This window comes from Onychomys torridus, chromosome 13, assembly GCF_903995425.1.
Source record: "Onychomys torridus chromosome 13, mOncTor1.1, whole genome shotgun sequence".
Taxonomy (NCBI): domain Eukaryota; kingdom Metazoa; phylum Chordata; class Mammalia; order Rodentia; family Cricetidae; genus Onychomys; species Onychomys torridus.
In genome coordinates, this window is record NC_050455.1 from 66,014,907 (window position 1) to 66,031,186 (window position 16,280).

The 16,280-nt window shown below is 38.1% G+C and overlaps 1 protein-coding gene across 4 annotated transcripts in view; it reads right to left on the bottom strand.

The window, feature by feature from the left end:
- C13H18orf25 (chromosome 13 C18orf25 homolog) overlaps nucleotides 1–16,280 on the bottom strand; it is an 83,800-nt gene that overhangs the window by 38,713 nt on the left and 28,807 nt on the right. For all 4 annotated transcript variants that reach the window (XM_036204379.1, XM_036204377.1, XM_036204380.1 and 1 more), the window contains one exon: nucleotides 6,333–7,117. In XM_036204379.1, coding sequence (XP_036060272.1) covers nucleotides 6,333–7,047 — 715 coding nt within the window. In that variant the 5' untranslated portion in view covers nucleotides 7,048–7,117. The remainder of the gene's footprint in view (nucleotides 1–6,332; nucleotides 7,118–16,280) is intronic.

Sequence of the window (16,280 nt, forward strand, 5' to 3'; positions counted from 1 at the left end):
CAGGGTCTCATTAGGTAACTTAGGCTGTCTTTGAACTTTCATTAAACTCCTGCCTTAGCCTTTCGGATGCTTGGCGTAAGCAGAATTGAAAGAGTAACCACTTTCCTTTTAGCTCCATGGCACATGCTGCGTAAAAATACATGTAGGGCAGAAAATCAGAAAGCAAACATGGCCTGCTAAATACTGGCATCAGCTATTTCTTGATGAATATAAAAATAGGTATTTAAAAATTGAATTCAGGAAATAGTGAGAGAACACTTATACTGAGGACAGTAACAGAAATTCTAGTCTCAAAAAGATGACTGCCAGCCATAAACACTAACAAATATGAATTTCGAGAACTAAAAGCAAAGGACACATTTGTCAAAATCCACAGAACTTAGAAAAATGAAGTGAACCCTAATAGTACATAAAGGACTTTAGGTGATAACAGAAGGTCAATATAGGTTTATCATTTTTTTTTAAAGTGTGCACTTTAATTTGGGTTTTGATAATGCAGAGGCTGTGTGTAAAGGCAAGAGTTTGGAAGAACTCTGTTCATATTTGCTGTGAACTGAAAAACTACTAAAAAGTAGCTTGTTAAAAAAATTTTAAAAAACAGGGAAAATATTCTCATCTCAAGTGAACATGGTCTTTTTTATTAACACTAAGGTATAGTCTGTGTTGGACATACAAAGTTAGTGCAGACACTCATTTTAGATATGAAGAATGAAAATAATGTATCTTTGTGCTTTAACATGAGAGGCTGCCAAAGGATACCTACTTCAAAGCCTATAAATGTAACATGCAGGCATTGGAACATCCAGATACACCCTTAAACAATGGATGCTTTAAAAACACTTAGGGTGGGTGTAGTGGAAAACGAGGTGGAGGCAGGAGGATCACTAGTCAAGGCCAGTTACCTAATCAAACACGGTGTCAAAAATACACAAACATTTCACTTAGATGGAGAAAGAGGTGCCCATCAATTAATTAATAAACAACTGTGCACAGTATACAACTCTGATTTCTAATCACCAGACCCCATTTTTTTGGAACATCACACCCATTGGCAACTCAGATGACCAGACTACCAGTTTTACATCCTCACCACCACTCACATTTGTGCCACACAGCCTGGCTAGCAACTGAGCGTTTCACCTGGAGAGCTATAAAGGCACTAGTACCTAGGTTCAGACCCCAGAAGATTCAGATTTGACTGGGCTGAAGTGTGGCCTGGGCACCAAAAGTTTTAAATGGCTATTAAAATACATAGCTAGGTTAAAACCTGCATGACTCTCTTTTATACTGAGCTCAGAACAGTTTTTACTTGGATGTTCTGCCTCTGTGTTGTATTAGCAATATTATCTACCAGGTCTCCTAAATAACTGTCAAACTAATTCCAGGCTACAAAAAAAAAAAAAAAAAAACATAGTTACATTAAATGCATGAGGCTTTAAGCCACTAAGGGTCACTTCATATTTAATCTAGGAGAAAGGTCAACAACTGGTGCTTCATGGAGATAGATCCTTATGAGTCTAAAGGTCTTCTACTATGAGCCCCCACTGCTTGGATTAATATCAAAACTTTTCCAAACAATTAAATACCCAATAGATTAAGAACCCCTACAAATTAAGAAGCAAAAAAGCACATGTGCCAAGAAGAAAATGTATGAAGAATATGAAAATTGTTTACCAAAAGAAATAAGTGCTGGGCGGCAGTGGCACACGCCTTTAATCCCGGCACCCAGGAAGCAGAGCCAGGCGGATCTCTGTCAGCTTGAGGCCAGCCTGGGCTACAGAGCGAGATCCAGGACAGGCACCAAAAACTACACAAAGAAAAAAAAAAAAGGAAGAAGGAAGGAAGAAGGAAGGAAGGAAGGAAGGAAGGAAGGAAGGAAGGAAGGAAGGAAGGAAAAGAAAGGTTTTCAACTTTACTAAACAGCAAAGTAATACAAATTAACCTGAAGCTCCAATTCTTCAATTCTTCACCAAATCAACAATAAATAATTATTTATCTATTGAAAGAATATAATACATAAACTTTCAAACTCCAACATAAAATAAATAATGTATTTTTAAACATAGTTTTAGACTATATGGTCAGAAGCCTTAAGTGTTTATACTCTTAACTTATAACAGCAAAATATAAAAATGGCTTAAATGGCAAACATTAGGGAAGTTATTTTTATAGTTAACTAAATTATTCAAAATTCAAATAATCTAGAGAAAAATGTATTAGTAAAAGGTGTAAAATGCAATGTTATAAAGAAAAGGAACACAGAAATATACCCACATAACAAATTTTGTATTATAGAAGACAACATACTCAAATGTTAACAGAAGTATAATTATGGGGGGCTGGAGAGATGACGCAGAGGTTAAGAGCACATGTTGCTCTTGCAGAAGACCAGAGTCAATTCCAGGCTCACAGCCATCCATAACTCTAGTTCCAGGGAATCAAAAGCCTTCTAACTTCTACGGGCAATGAGCACTCACATGATCCACATACATGCATTCAGGCAAAACATCTGTACACATAAAAATAAATAAATAAAAATAAGAAAACTTAAAAGTCATTTTTAAAAAGTGAAATTACAGGTCACTTAAAAATTTACTACTATTTTTAGGGTTGGGGATTTAGCTCAGTGGTAGAGTGCTTGCCTAGCAAGCGCAAGGACCTGAGTTCGATCCTCAGCTCCACCAAAAAAAAAAAAAAATTTACTACTATTTTTAAAAAAGATTTATCTTTATTTTTAATTGTGTGTGTGTGTCTATGAGTAGGTGTGTGCACATGTGTGCATGAAAGCCAAAGGCATATTAGATCCCCTGGAGCTAGCATTGTAGGCGTTGTGAGTCATCCAATGTGGGTGACAGGAATTGAATCTCTGAAAGAGCAGAACTTGCTCTTAATCACTGAGCCATCTCTCAACCCTAAATTTGTTACTTTTTAAGAATGTTTAATTCTAGACAAGAATTGCATGATTAAGTATAATAATCATAGGAAATTAGCTAGACAAGTTTGTCATGATCCATCTGAGCATACCAATATCTGTGGTGGATATTAGGTGTAGAGATGCTGGCTTCAGTAGGGCTGAGCTAATCTGATGTCCTCACATGAATTAAGAATTCAGGTTATTGTAGACAGCTGTCCTCAATAACCATCCTCACCTACTCCAAAAAGGTAAATCAGTTGAGACAACTGACTCTTACCTGCCACAATGGGTACCCTTTTGGAACCTCATTCTGAAAAAGCATATATAAGACTATTAGACCACACAGAAGTAGGTCATAATACCAAGATGAGACAAAGTTACCCTAAGGCTCACTCTATGCTAACTATTAATGAAAAGGAAAGGTTACAGAAAAAAAAAAAAAAAGTTTTCTGGATGCTCATATATACAATGATGCAGATGTTTACTCAGGAAATAAATTCCCTGAACTGAAGTTTAATGCCCATTATTCTTAACTAAAATCAAAACACTTCCAACAAACTTTACAGAGCAAGAGTGGTTTTTTACAGAGAAACTGTCCCCCCATGAAAAAATAATGTTCCATTCATAAACTGTAAAGAAAACAAAAAAACATAAATGTTCCAATCATAAAACTGCAAAGATAATATATAGAAAGCACATCAAAAACTCTAGAGATAAGCCAGGCATTTGATAAAAAGCCTTAAGTATTCAAGGTAACTATCACATAGCATTTTTACATTGGTTTACTTTAAAATACTATAAATTTATCTCTAAGTCCTCCAAATGAAGTACTGCCAGATTAACTTCATCATGTTCTTCCAAATAGATATTTAAAGCATCCATATTTCTAAAAACTTCAAGAAAATGGTACAGTGCAATACTAAGCAGCCTATCAGTTAACTAATTTTTTAAAAACCATAAACATCTCTTCCCAAGATATCAAACTAAATCAGTAGGCCTGAACTAGTGTGTATCATTATCTAAATTCTTTAAAAGAAAATATACTGTTAAATTACTTGGCATATAGTACAATCATGATATTTCCTTCAATTTTTAAGATGTGACTAAACAAAAGCTTGCAATAAAGCATTTTCTGAACTACTAAATTGGTTGTATCTTGACAAAAAAATCACATAGTAGGACACTTTTTACTGTTCCAATTGCTTTCCATTCTGTGTAAACAGCGGGACTCAAATTCAGCATCCAAAGATTCTCTTAGGCACATCCAGTGAAGGTTCACCCGAATGTCCATGTCGTTGCACTCAAGTTGGTTCACAGCACTTTTCAACAACTACTCTTGCTATAAGGTTGAGTGTACCTCCCTCCCTTCTTGCCCAAAGTTATGTGACTCACGAAATTAAAAAATATGTGTCTGTCACAGTAGAAATGTACAAGGAAACAGTTTTTCAGAGAAAACAATACGGTTGACCTAGAGTTCCTTATATTTAAACACTAGTTCAATGTTCTCTGCTTTGCATAATTACCAAAAAAAACCATTTATACCTATTCTATGTGTGAATAGGGCCACCTTCCCCTCCAAAAATATAAACAATGCACATCACAGTCATACAGTGGCCTCCATCTTCAACTACCATTTGATTTTCCACAATTACCTTAGAAACTGTTACCTCTTCTCAAAGGCCAAAAACTTATAAGTAATATAAAAAAAAAAAATAGAAACTATAGTAAATATTAATTTACTTCAATGTTTGATTGGCATACAATTCAGAAGAGATGGCAAAAACAAAGAATACCAATGTTTCAGAGATCTTAAAAAAGGTTCTGACAGTCAGAAATGAACAAACAGCACCTAGCCTGTATATTAAGGAAAGAAGGAGAGTTTTCATTAGACATTACTCATTTCACCTCTACAATGGGATTCTAGCTTTAAAAAAGACTTTTATTCGCCCACCTTCTCCCTTTCCATAAAAAGGCAAAGTGTTGAGATTATATGAAAATCTGTTTATATCTGGAATTAAGTACTATATCAGGAGATCCATTATAATTTGATTAATAGATTAGAACAGAATATAAGAATACATAAACAATTTTACAGGTATTTAAAGGCTTCCTTAAAAAATTAAATGGAAAACTGAAATATACCTAGAACATGTGTTAGAACAATCCAAAAGTCTGCTTCTCTCATGAACTTCATTTAAATCTTTCCCCATTAGTTTTAATATAAGGAACTACTAAAGGAATTCAATCAAGAGACTATCACAGTAAAAAGCATTTTTCAAGACTGTTTAAACTCATATTTAATATGCTATATGAAAGAGATTTATTGTTAGAAGTTCACACCTATAAAGTGTTTTTTAAATCATTCTTGCTATTGAGTTTACATGGGTAGGTATAAATTCAAATAACCAATATGATTTTTCTTGAAATATCTTTTGTACACCAGCAATATGTTGCCTTATGCATAAAACAGAAAACTAAAAGGAAAAAAGTCCCTATAAAACTTTAGAAAACCAAAACTTTCCCCTCTTCAATGCACAATAAACAATGTTGTCATGACCTATTAAGCATGTTACTTTACAAAATATTCCTAGTCATATGATTCTCTTCAATAATGAGAACTCTTCACTTAAGAACCATTCAGATATCATCTTTCTTCCTCTATGAAATCTCAAGACTGCCTCTGTAGCACACAGTATCAGATGTGACAATACAGGGAAAGCAGACATGTTAAAAATGTAATAAACTACAGACCCTTTTCTCTATGAGAGCTGAAACAAGCCAATGTCCAAGTAACTTTTTAAAGCCTGGGAGATTAAGGGGAAAGTTTTTTTAAAAACATTCTTTACAATTTGAGTGACAAGGTAGGATAAAAAATGTGCAATATGGGTAACTAGTTTATCATCCACTAAACCTGAGGGAAAACACACAAAACTATTGTTTTAGGAGAAACAGTAATTAGAAAGCTTTCATGAAAAAAGTGTATTATTCCAGACACCATAAGCTCAAGTGCAGAGACTAGATAATAAAGCAAGGTGCCTATTCCTGAGGAAAATGTACTTGTACTTAGTAATAATGCTGAACAGTGAGTATTAAACCTATGCAGTGCTAAACAGGCAATGATGGAAGTTCAGATAGTATGTTACAGAGAAAGGCCTGTAAGAATTCCATTGCTTAAAAAATAATCTTGTCCCTGTCATTAACCACTTAATGTTTTTGCTGATGTGCTAAAGTGCACTGGCAACTCAGAGCAGGTTTGCTTGGTTTAAGGTGGCCATGTCTTGTTAACAGACTGCAGTCTTCACATTTACAGAGAGCTGCAGGTCTCCTGGATTTTTTCAAGCGTCACTCATCTAACTGAGTCTGACAGCTGAGAAAAGCCATCAAGTGCTTTACAGTCAGTTTAAAAAACATCCTCTACCTGGTATCTCTGCAGTGATTGTCTTGCTGCTCCCTGAAACCTCTTCATCATCATCTGATGAGCTCGTGCTTGAGTCACAAGTCAGGTCACTATCACTGGTACTACTGTCCTGCAGCAAGTTGTACTTCTTTCTTGCAGCAGCCTCCCTTTTCTGCCTCAGTAGTCTGATCCTTTCCTTGTGCTTTTGGCTCCGATGACCTTTAACCTTGGTGACTCGGCCATTCTGCTTATCACTGGATTGCCGGTTTTTCTTGGCAGCCATAGTAGATGTTTCACTTTCAGAACGGGACCTCCTAGACTTGCGCCCAACAGTGGCACCAGGTACTCCTGAAGTATCTCCTTCTACTGTTGTTTCTGCTTGAGAGGGTTCATTCTCCTCTACAGAAGACAATGTATCTGAATCAGCCAAGTGACCACTAGAGGAAGGGGAAAGCATGCAATGATTAGAGGAGTCACTCTCATAAACTCGGCCAGTTGTGGGCTTGTCACTCTCTGTGGATGCTAACTGAGACTCTGAAGAGTCCCTTCTCAGTTCCATCAACAAACAGGGCATTGAAGAAAGAACTGCAGAGTCGGCTACACCATCCTTCGGAACTTGAGATTCCAGTTCTACAGAACCATCTTCCTCCTTGACCGTCTCTTGTTCAGAGGTTTTTGGTGGGGCTGCAGACTCAATGAGTTCTTCTACTTTTCCCACTGTCTCCTCCATCTTCATTTCAGAATTCCAAATTAAATCATGGAGCAGAGTCTAAGAAACGATATCAAAGATGCAACAGGAAAGCAGCCTGTATGAAAACACATAAAGTCAATGACTAGAAATGGAAGATTACTTAACCTATACAGTATGCTATTTTTCTAAGTAGCAAAAGTTACTACTTAGGCAGACCTTTAAGATATTATATACCCATACTCTGCTTGATTGGCAGTCAGATTCACAAGATTTAACAGCATCACAATCATAGCAGTCTTATCTACTAAAAACAGAATATTAATCCCCTATTGCTGTAATTACAGTAAGTAACCAAAGAGTAAAGTTTAGAACTTTAGATAGAGTTGGGAAAGTAGTGTAGCACATAGTGCTTGTTTAGGGTACCTGAAGCCCTGCACCAAAATAAGAAAGACTTAAAAGACTCAAGAAAGAAATCTTTGAAAACTTTTAATATAATAATTAATGTGTACTTGGCTTTAGTATAAATGAGAAGAATGATTTAAAATGTGACTACTCTGGGGCTGGAAGTGTAGTTCAGTTGATAGAGTGTTTGCCTCGCATATATGAAGCTGGGGTTCAATCCTCACCACGACCTAGAATTAGACATGATGATGGTATATGCCTGTGATTTCAGCACTATAGAGGCAGAGGCAGGAAAATTAGGAGTTCAAGGTCATCCATAATGAATTTCACCCTGGGATACATGAGACCCTATATCAAAAAAGAAAAAACAAAAAAAAAGGAGGAATAATCTGACCTAGACATGGTAGCACAGGCCTATAATTCCAGTTACTTGAGAGGCTGAAGTATGAGGATCTCCAAGTTAAGACCGACTTGGACAACTTGTGAGACCCTGTTTCAAAATGAAAAAAAAAAGGGGGCAGAAAGATGACTCAGTGGTTAAGAATACTTGCTGCTCTTGCAGCATATCTTGGTTTGGTTCCCAGAACCTACCCAGGTGCTCCTTTCTGTAACTCCAGTTCCAGGGCATCTGTATGTATGTATGTATGTATGTATGTATGTATGTATGTGTGTGTGTATGTGTGTGTGTGTGTGTGTGTATAGGCAAATACTTCTACACATACGAAATAAATCTTTAAAAAATATATACAAATAAAGGGGGAAGGGGCTGGTATGTAGCTTAGTAGTAGAGTGTTTGTCTAACATGTTTAATGCCCCAATACCATCAAACACAGCACTAGCCTGGGAATCATTGTAACTGAAATGATAGTTTTACACTCAATTCCCTAAAGAAAGAGGAGATGTAAAAGGGAGAACTAGCTACTGTACTCTTATGGATTGTTAGGGGATTGGTGGTGTGTATTTTGTGTGTGTGTGTGTAGGTGCATGCGGGGGCCAGATGAAAACCTCCTGTGTCATTCCTCAAAAGCCATCCATCTGTTTCGTGAAACAGGATCCCTTACTGGCCTGGAGATGGCCAATTCCACTACACTGGCTGGCCAGTAAGTTGTAGGGAAGCCTGTCTTTGCCACCCAGCACCTGACTTTTTAACACAGGTGCTGGGTATCAAAGTCGTGTCTTCTGAATGAGCTATCTCCTCACTGCTTCCTTTAAAAAAAAAAAAAAAAAAAAAAAATCAACTACATGCTTTTGGTAAATGAGGAACCAAAGTAATTCCCCTCAACAGAAGCTATCCCAAAGGAGAATTAAGAAACAAGGCCATCTGCGAATGGCAGCATATCCATGTAATATGGCTCTTTCAAGGCTGAATTTGGACTGAAAGTTGGACATCAGCCCAAGCTACATATTGAGAGCCTGTCTCAAAGGCCAAATTCTGCTGTTCTCTCAGTCCATCTACTGACTGAGTCTTGTGTCTAATGTTTTGTTTCAAAAGCAATAGCCACTACATACAGTTCAGTTACTTTGTGAACCCAAGAAATTCTCTGACTAGGTTCAGGTTTAAAAAAAAAAAAAAAAAAAAAAAAAAACTCCCTATAAGTTTTACATCTTATTTGCTAGATTGGGCCCCCAATGTCCTCACCACCGCCATGAAAGACACAGCTCTGATTAATCGTGAGCAGAACACAACCTTTAACCACAAGTCTGTAACCTCTTCTATCGAAAAGTTCATTAATTGATGGTTTTCCAGAGAATGCTAAGAAGGAGCAAGGCAAGTCACTCCCTCACCTTGTACATAGAATACAGAAGGCAAGGACCATGATGTCCCCATAGGCCAAGTGCAAACGTTAATCATGATGGTATGCTAGTAAGGTATAATATAGCTTCTCCACTACGTTAGTCTACCAACTATCAGTCCATTTTATGACCAAAAAAAAAAAAAAAAAAAAAAAACCAGAAAATACCAGAAAAAGCCTTTTATTGCTCTAACATTAGAAGCATCATTTTTATGTACCTTTTTTTTTTTTTTGCTTTGCATAGCCCTGTTCACTAATAAAATGGACATTATGATAGTTTCCTTAACAAACTCAGGAAGACTAAAATATTCCTACTTGAGCATTTACTAATTTGAGACACTCCATAAACAAATATGTATTACAACTAATTTTTTAACTAAGTGAAAATAAGCATAGATATTTAACAGTTCTAAAAGAAATGTAACGCTGCTGAAAGCCAACAGAGGGAGTACAGGCTAAACCAATAAACAGTGTCAAATGAAGTATGCTAACAACATAAAATATTTGTATGTCTATATAAAATACTCCTGGAATTTAAAAAAAGCCAAATTTTTCTGATAAAAATAAAAGAAGCGAGAGTTGAGGCTGGCAAGATGGCTCAATGGGTAATATAAAGGCAAAGGCACTTGCCACCTAGCCTTATGGCCTGGGTTCAGTCCCTGGGATTCACAGGGTGAAAAAGACGCCTATTAAGTTGTCCTTTGGCCACTACATACATACTGAGCACATGTGTATACCCTAACCCTCAAATAAATAAATACACTTAGAAAAAACTTAGGTGGGAGTTGGTGGGATTGGTGGTTTGCAAAAGCCCAGGGTTCAATTCCAAGCACTACACAAACAAGACATGGTTAAGTATGTGTGTAATTCTAATACTCAGGAAGTATAGGAGGAGACACAAAAATCCAAGATCAGCCGGGCAGTGGTGGCACACGCCTTTGATCCCAGCACTCGGGAGGCAGAAGTAGGCGGATCTCTGTGAGTTCAAGACCAGCCTGGTCTACAAAGTGAGTTCCAGGAAAGGCGAAAAGCCACACAGAGAAACCCCGTCTCGAAAAACAAACAAAAAACAAAAAATCCAAGATAATCCTTGATACATAACAAGATCAATGCCAGCCGGGGCTATACAAGACTTTGCTGGGGGGGGGGGGATAATTTATTGCCTCTTTCGTCAATGTTGCCAAGGTGTACAGTCTTCTAAAGAAGCTAAAGCTGCATTGGATGAAGGCCTCATTCCATCTAGAGATTAACTAGCACATCACCCAGCAATAGCAGTCTCCTCAGCACCATCCCCACTGTCCACCATGGCTTATCTCCACGTTTGTCTGCATCTACCCTGCCCTCATCCTGTAGGATGAGGTGGCCTGTACAGGGAAGATCAATGCTCCCATTAAAGCAGCTGGTGTAAATTTTGAACTTTTGGTCTGACTTATTGCAAAGTCTCAGCCAATGTCAGCACCGGGAGTCTCATGTACAACATAGGGGCTGCTGGACCTTCTCATGCAGCTGATATCACACTAGCAGGAGCCCTGTCCACTGCTGCCATCAGAACAAGAGAAAGCCAGAAACAAGAATCAAGAGAGTGGGCAGCGGCTGAGGAGAGAAGACTCAGTGGTTAAGAACACTTGCTGCTTTTCCAGGGGACCCGAGCTTATTCAGTTCCTAGCACTCATATTGGGCAGCTCACAACGGCCTGTAGCTCCAGCTGTAGAGGACCCAATGCCTTTCTCTGGCCTCTTCAGGCACATACATTCATGTGGCATACATTCTCATAGTCCTATTCTCTCTGTCTCTGTCTCTCTATGTCTCTGTCTTTATGTCTGTCTGCCCTTGTGTATGTGTCTCTGTCTCAATCTTTCGCGCGCTCTCTCTCTCTCTTTCTCTCTCTCACACACATATACACATACACACACACACACACACACACACACACACACACACACACACACAAAAACAAACTTCTAAAAAAAGGAAAGAAAGAAAAAAGAACCCAGAGACATTGATAATGACATGGGCTTTAGTTTGGTTTTGCTGCTGTTGTTTCTTTTTAAGATTTGCTTGTTTTATTTTATGTACACATGCTTGTGCCTGAGTGTATGTTTGTGCACCCCATGTATGTATACAGGTGTTCCTAGGGGCCAGAAAAAGCTTTTAACTGGGGTTACTAGTTATAGTTGCCCAATTTGGGTGCTGGGAACCAAACCCACATCCTCTGCAAGAACCAGTGCTCTTAACTGTTGTGGAATAATCTTCTAGCACACTGTGAAGATGTGTCACTCTGACTGGTTTAATAAAAAGCTGAATGGTCAATGGTTAGGGGGGCAGAGAGGACACTGGGAAGAAGGTTGGAGATGAAAGGAGACATGGAGGAGGCAGAAAAGCAGGATGGACAGTAAGTATGTAGATGAGGTAAACAAGCCTCAAGGCAGCATATAGATTAATAGAAATGGGTTAATTTAAGTTATAAGAGCTAGCTAGAAAGAAGCCTAAACTATCAGCTGAGCTTTCATAATTGATAAGATAGTAAGTCTCCATGTTGTGATTTGGGAGCTGGCTGGCAGGACAGATAAGGACTTGCTACACTTAACCAATGAACCATCTCTCTAATCCAGCGATGAACTTTTGACTAAACTCTTCTGCAATATGTTTAATAAAAAGCTAAAATCCAGCCAGGCGGTGATAGCGCATGCCTTTGATCCCAGCACTCAGGAGGCAGAGCCAGGAGAATCTCTGTGAGTTCAAGGCCAGCCTGGTCTACAGAGCAAGATCCAGGAAAGGCGCAAAGCTACACAGAGAAACCCTGTCTCGAAAAAATAAATAAATAAATAAATAAATAAATAAATAAATAAATAAAAGCTAAAATCCAAAAAATTGACTAACTACTTAGTTGAAATGACCAAGACTTCAGAGACTATGTTATTATGGGTAACACAAATGAATCTGAACTACTTTCTTTGTTTTTTTAAAAAAAAAAAACTAACAATATTACTTTCCATATTATATATCAATATATCAATCAATTAGCTTGCATTTCAAGATCCTTAAACTTAAGTCATAAATAAGATTTCATTACAGCTGCCTAAAAATGTCAGCAATACTGTGGTTAAAATCACTGTAATATTACCCAAATCAATCACAAAGGACTGGCATTAACTATAAACAGAACCAGTGAGTTCATCGAGGTATTTCCAAACAACATGGGCATTGAGAAGAAAAGGGCTCTTTTTATAAAGTGACACGAGACAACTCTCATGAACAAAAATTAAATGAGGAGGCTGAGAGATGGCTCAGTTGGTAAAGTACCTCCTGTACACACATGAGGACCTGAGTTTGGACTGCACACATTTATACTCCAGTGCTTGAGGGTAGTAGGAAACAGGCAGATTGAGTTCATTGGCCAACCAGCCTGGCAAAATCCATGAGCTCTAGTTTGAGTGAGAGACCATGTCTCAAAAAACAAGGTGAAGAGTGATTGATCCAGGAAGACAACTGACATCAACCTCTGCTTCCATACACATGTACACACATGCACATGCCAACACGAATACGTCCATATAACACACACAAACCTTAAATGAACAGAAGTAATTATACTATCTAAGTACAAGCAATGGTATTTATGATTTTGTCTACAGGGCACCTAATCTCTATAATAATCCTTGTTAACAAGAGTAGCCACCATCTACCTTGAGAGGAAAGAGAGGGGGAAGGAATAGATGTTATTATACACAGTTCCGTACCTGTTAAATTTTGTATCATATACAATAAATCTCTCTCAAAGCTCTAACATAAGTCTTCTGAAAGGGTAGTGCTTTTTATTCTGGACATGACACTCTATCATTTGGGTCATTTTCATCAATAAATTCTATGAAGCTTCCCCCAGAACAGTGGTCAACCTTCCTAATGCTGCAACCCTTTAGTACAGGTTCCTCACTCTGTGGTGACTCCCAACTATAAAATTATCTTCACTGTTACTTCATGACTGTAATTTTGCTACTGTTATGAATCGGAATGTAAATGTCTGTGTTTTCCAATGGTCTTAGGTGACCCCTGTGAAAGAGCCATTCAACCCTCAAGGGGTCGCAACCCACAGATTGAGAACTACTGCTCTAGGATATAATTTTCTTATAATTAATCACAGGGTTGGGGCTAAAAAAGTCACCAGAAATCCAAGCTATGAAAAAAGTCTTTATAATGGAATTAAAATAAACTTCTCTAAACACAATAGAAAAAATATCTATCATACATAAAGTTTAATCATGCCCCCCCCCAAAATTATCACTTTAAAATTATGTTTGCACCAGGCAGTGGTGACGCACGCCTGTAATCCCAGCACTCAGGAGGCAGAGGCAGGTGGATCTCTGTGAGTTTGAGGCCAGCCTGGTCTACAGAGCTAGTCCAGGACAGGCTCCAAAGCTACAGAGAAACCCTGTCTCGAAAAACTAAACTATAAACTAAACTAAACTAAACACCAAACTAAACTAAACACTAAACTAAAACAAGACAAAACAAAATAAAATAAAATTATGTTTGAGTTTATAATAGAATTATAGCATTTCCCCCTTCCCTTTCCTCCCTCCAGACCTTCCCATATTTCCCTCCTTGCTCTTGTTCAAATCAATGGCCTCTTTGTTCATCAATTGCTCTGTGTTGTGTGAATGTGCATGTGTGTGCACGTGCACACGCGTGTTTCTAAATACATAAACACAACCTGCTCAGTCTGTATAGTGTTACTTTTATGCATGTTTTCAGGGCTGCCCACTTAGTATTAAATAACCAGTCGGTGTGCTCTTCCCTGGAGAAGACTATTTTCTCCTGCTCTCAGTGTTCCTTAGTTGCCTGTAGTTCTTAGTGTAGGGTAGAGGTCTCATGGGCCTTCCCCTGCCCAAAAAAACAGAATTTTTTGGGTAGGGATAATCAAATAGGTGGAAGTAGAAAATGATTTTAACATGTGAAGCTGGGGCTGGTAAGATGGTTCAGCAGATAAAGGCACCTGCCACTGACAACCTGAGTTTGATCCCCAGGGTCCACATAGTAGATAGAACTTGTCCTCTGACCTCCATATACATGTAGTAACACACATACACACACACACACACACACACACACACACACACACACACACTGTGTATACACTAAAAACATGTCTTAAATATAAATATCAATAAAATGTTTCTATTTACTACCTCAACTTCCCACCCCCACCCCCTTGAGACAGGGTCTCTCTATGTAATAATCTTGGCTGGCTTGGAAGTGACCATGTAGGCCAGAATGGCCTCAAACTCACTGAGATCCACCTCCCTCTACCTCCTGGATGCTAGCTAGGATTAAAGGCGTGCACCACAACTGGCTCCCGTGCTCTTTCACAGGATACTTCACTGTGTTGTCAGAGAATAGTATATCCAGTCACTGGGGACACTCATGTAAATCAATGGGTCAAAATGAGTTACCTGGTAGAACATGAGATTCCAGAATTTTTGGTACCATGAACTGGTAAGGACCTCATTAGCTACTTCAGAAATCCTTCAAACTGTACTACCAAGGGTAATACTGCATAGAAGCACCCATTAAATTCACTTGCTAGAGTGGTTCTGGACAATAGAATATTTCATGATTATTAATTGGGTAAAAAAAAAAGTCTATGATATTGTTGATACTGCATGCTCTACTTCAACAAACTTCTTTGGGGAAGCTGAGACCCAAATATAAATGACAAGGGAATAATAACATGTTTACCAGTCTCACCCCAGTTTCCTTGGTCATTTGTTTAACTGGTTGCTTTGAAGCCTGGATTTTTAGAAACCAAATAATTTTGAAAACTGGGACTATCAGATACTCTTAATTTTGCTCTGTATTATCCTTTTTAAATTTTGGATTTGTTGCCTATCAAGTTTCTGAAGAAATACAAGTACCAGAGGTCAGCCATCTATCTCAGTAGGTAAAGGCACTTACATCCAAGCCCAAAAACCTGGGTTCAGCTCCCAGGACCCATATTTGAAAGAAAACCACCTGCTGCAAGTTGTCCTTTGCACACTCACATACATACTAAACACAGATGTGAATGCATACAATAGACAGGCAGATAGATGACACATACACACGCACACACTAAACAGAATAATGCTGACCCAATGCTTTGAGATGACAAGCAGCCAAACCTATAGGACAGACAAAACTGAATCTGAGAGTGAAACATTGAAAGCTTGGCTCAATGGGTTAGAAAAAAAAAAAAAAAAAAACTTGCCAAGCATGCCTAATAACCTGAGTTTTATCCCTGGAATCACAAATGCAAAGAATCAGCTCCCAAAAGCTGTCCTCTGACCTCTATCTGTGCAACATGGCATATACACCTAAGTCATATACTCATACACACACACACACACACACACACACACACACACACACACACACGAAAAAAGAAAAAAGAAATCCTGAAAGTCTCTCCTTCTGTCAACCTTGCTGAGCAAATGTGAGCAAACTATTCAGGTGGTCTGTTTGTTTCAAGATGTTACTGTTTATGTGTGTATATGTGTATTCATCTGTGTGAGTTTATGTGCACGCCATGTATGCAGTCCTCTTAAAAGAAAGAGGGCCACCCAATGTGGACGCTAGGAACGAAATGCAGTAATGAGTAGGAGTAAATGATGTTAACTACTGAATCAACTTATCTCCAGCACTGCTATGCATGATTTTAGTATCAACTAAAACTAAAATTTTAGCAACTCCTTGTTGCTAGTCATTTTCTTCCCATGCTGTAAGACAAACCAGAATATGTCTGTCCTATCTCCTAAGAACAAACAAAGCTAATTTGAGATAAGCAATGTTTTTAAACAAGGATATCCATAAAGAGGGAAATGTAGTGCTGTGGTAACACATGCTGTGATCCCAGCACTTGGGAGGTGGAAGCAGGAGGGATTAGAAGTTCAGAATTTGAGGTCAGCCTGGGCTCTGCAAGACCCTATCTGAAAATGGCTCAGTTGGTAAAGTACTTGCCTTGCAAACACAGACCTGAGTTCAATCCCTAGAACCTACATAATTAAAAAAAAAAAAAAAAAAAAAAAAAAAAAAAGCCTGCCATGTTGA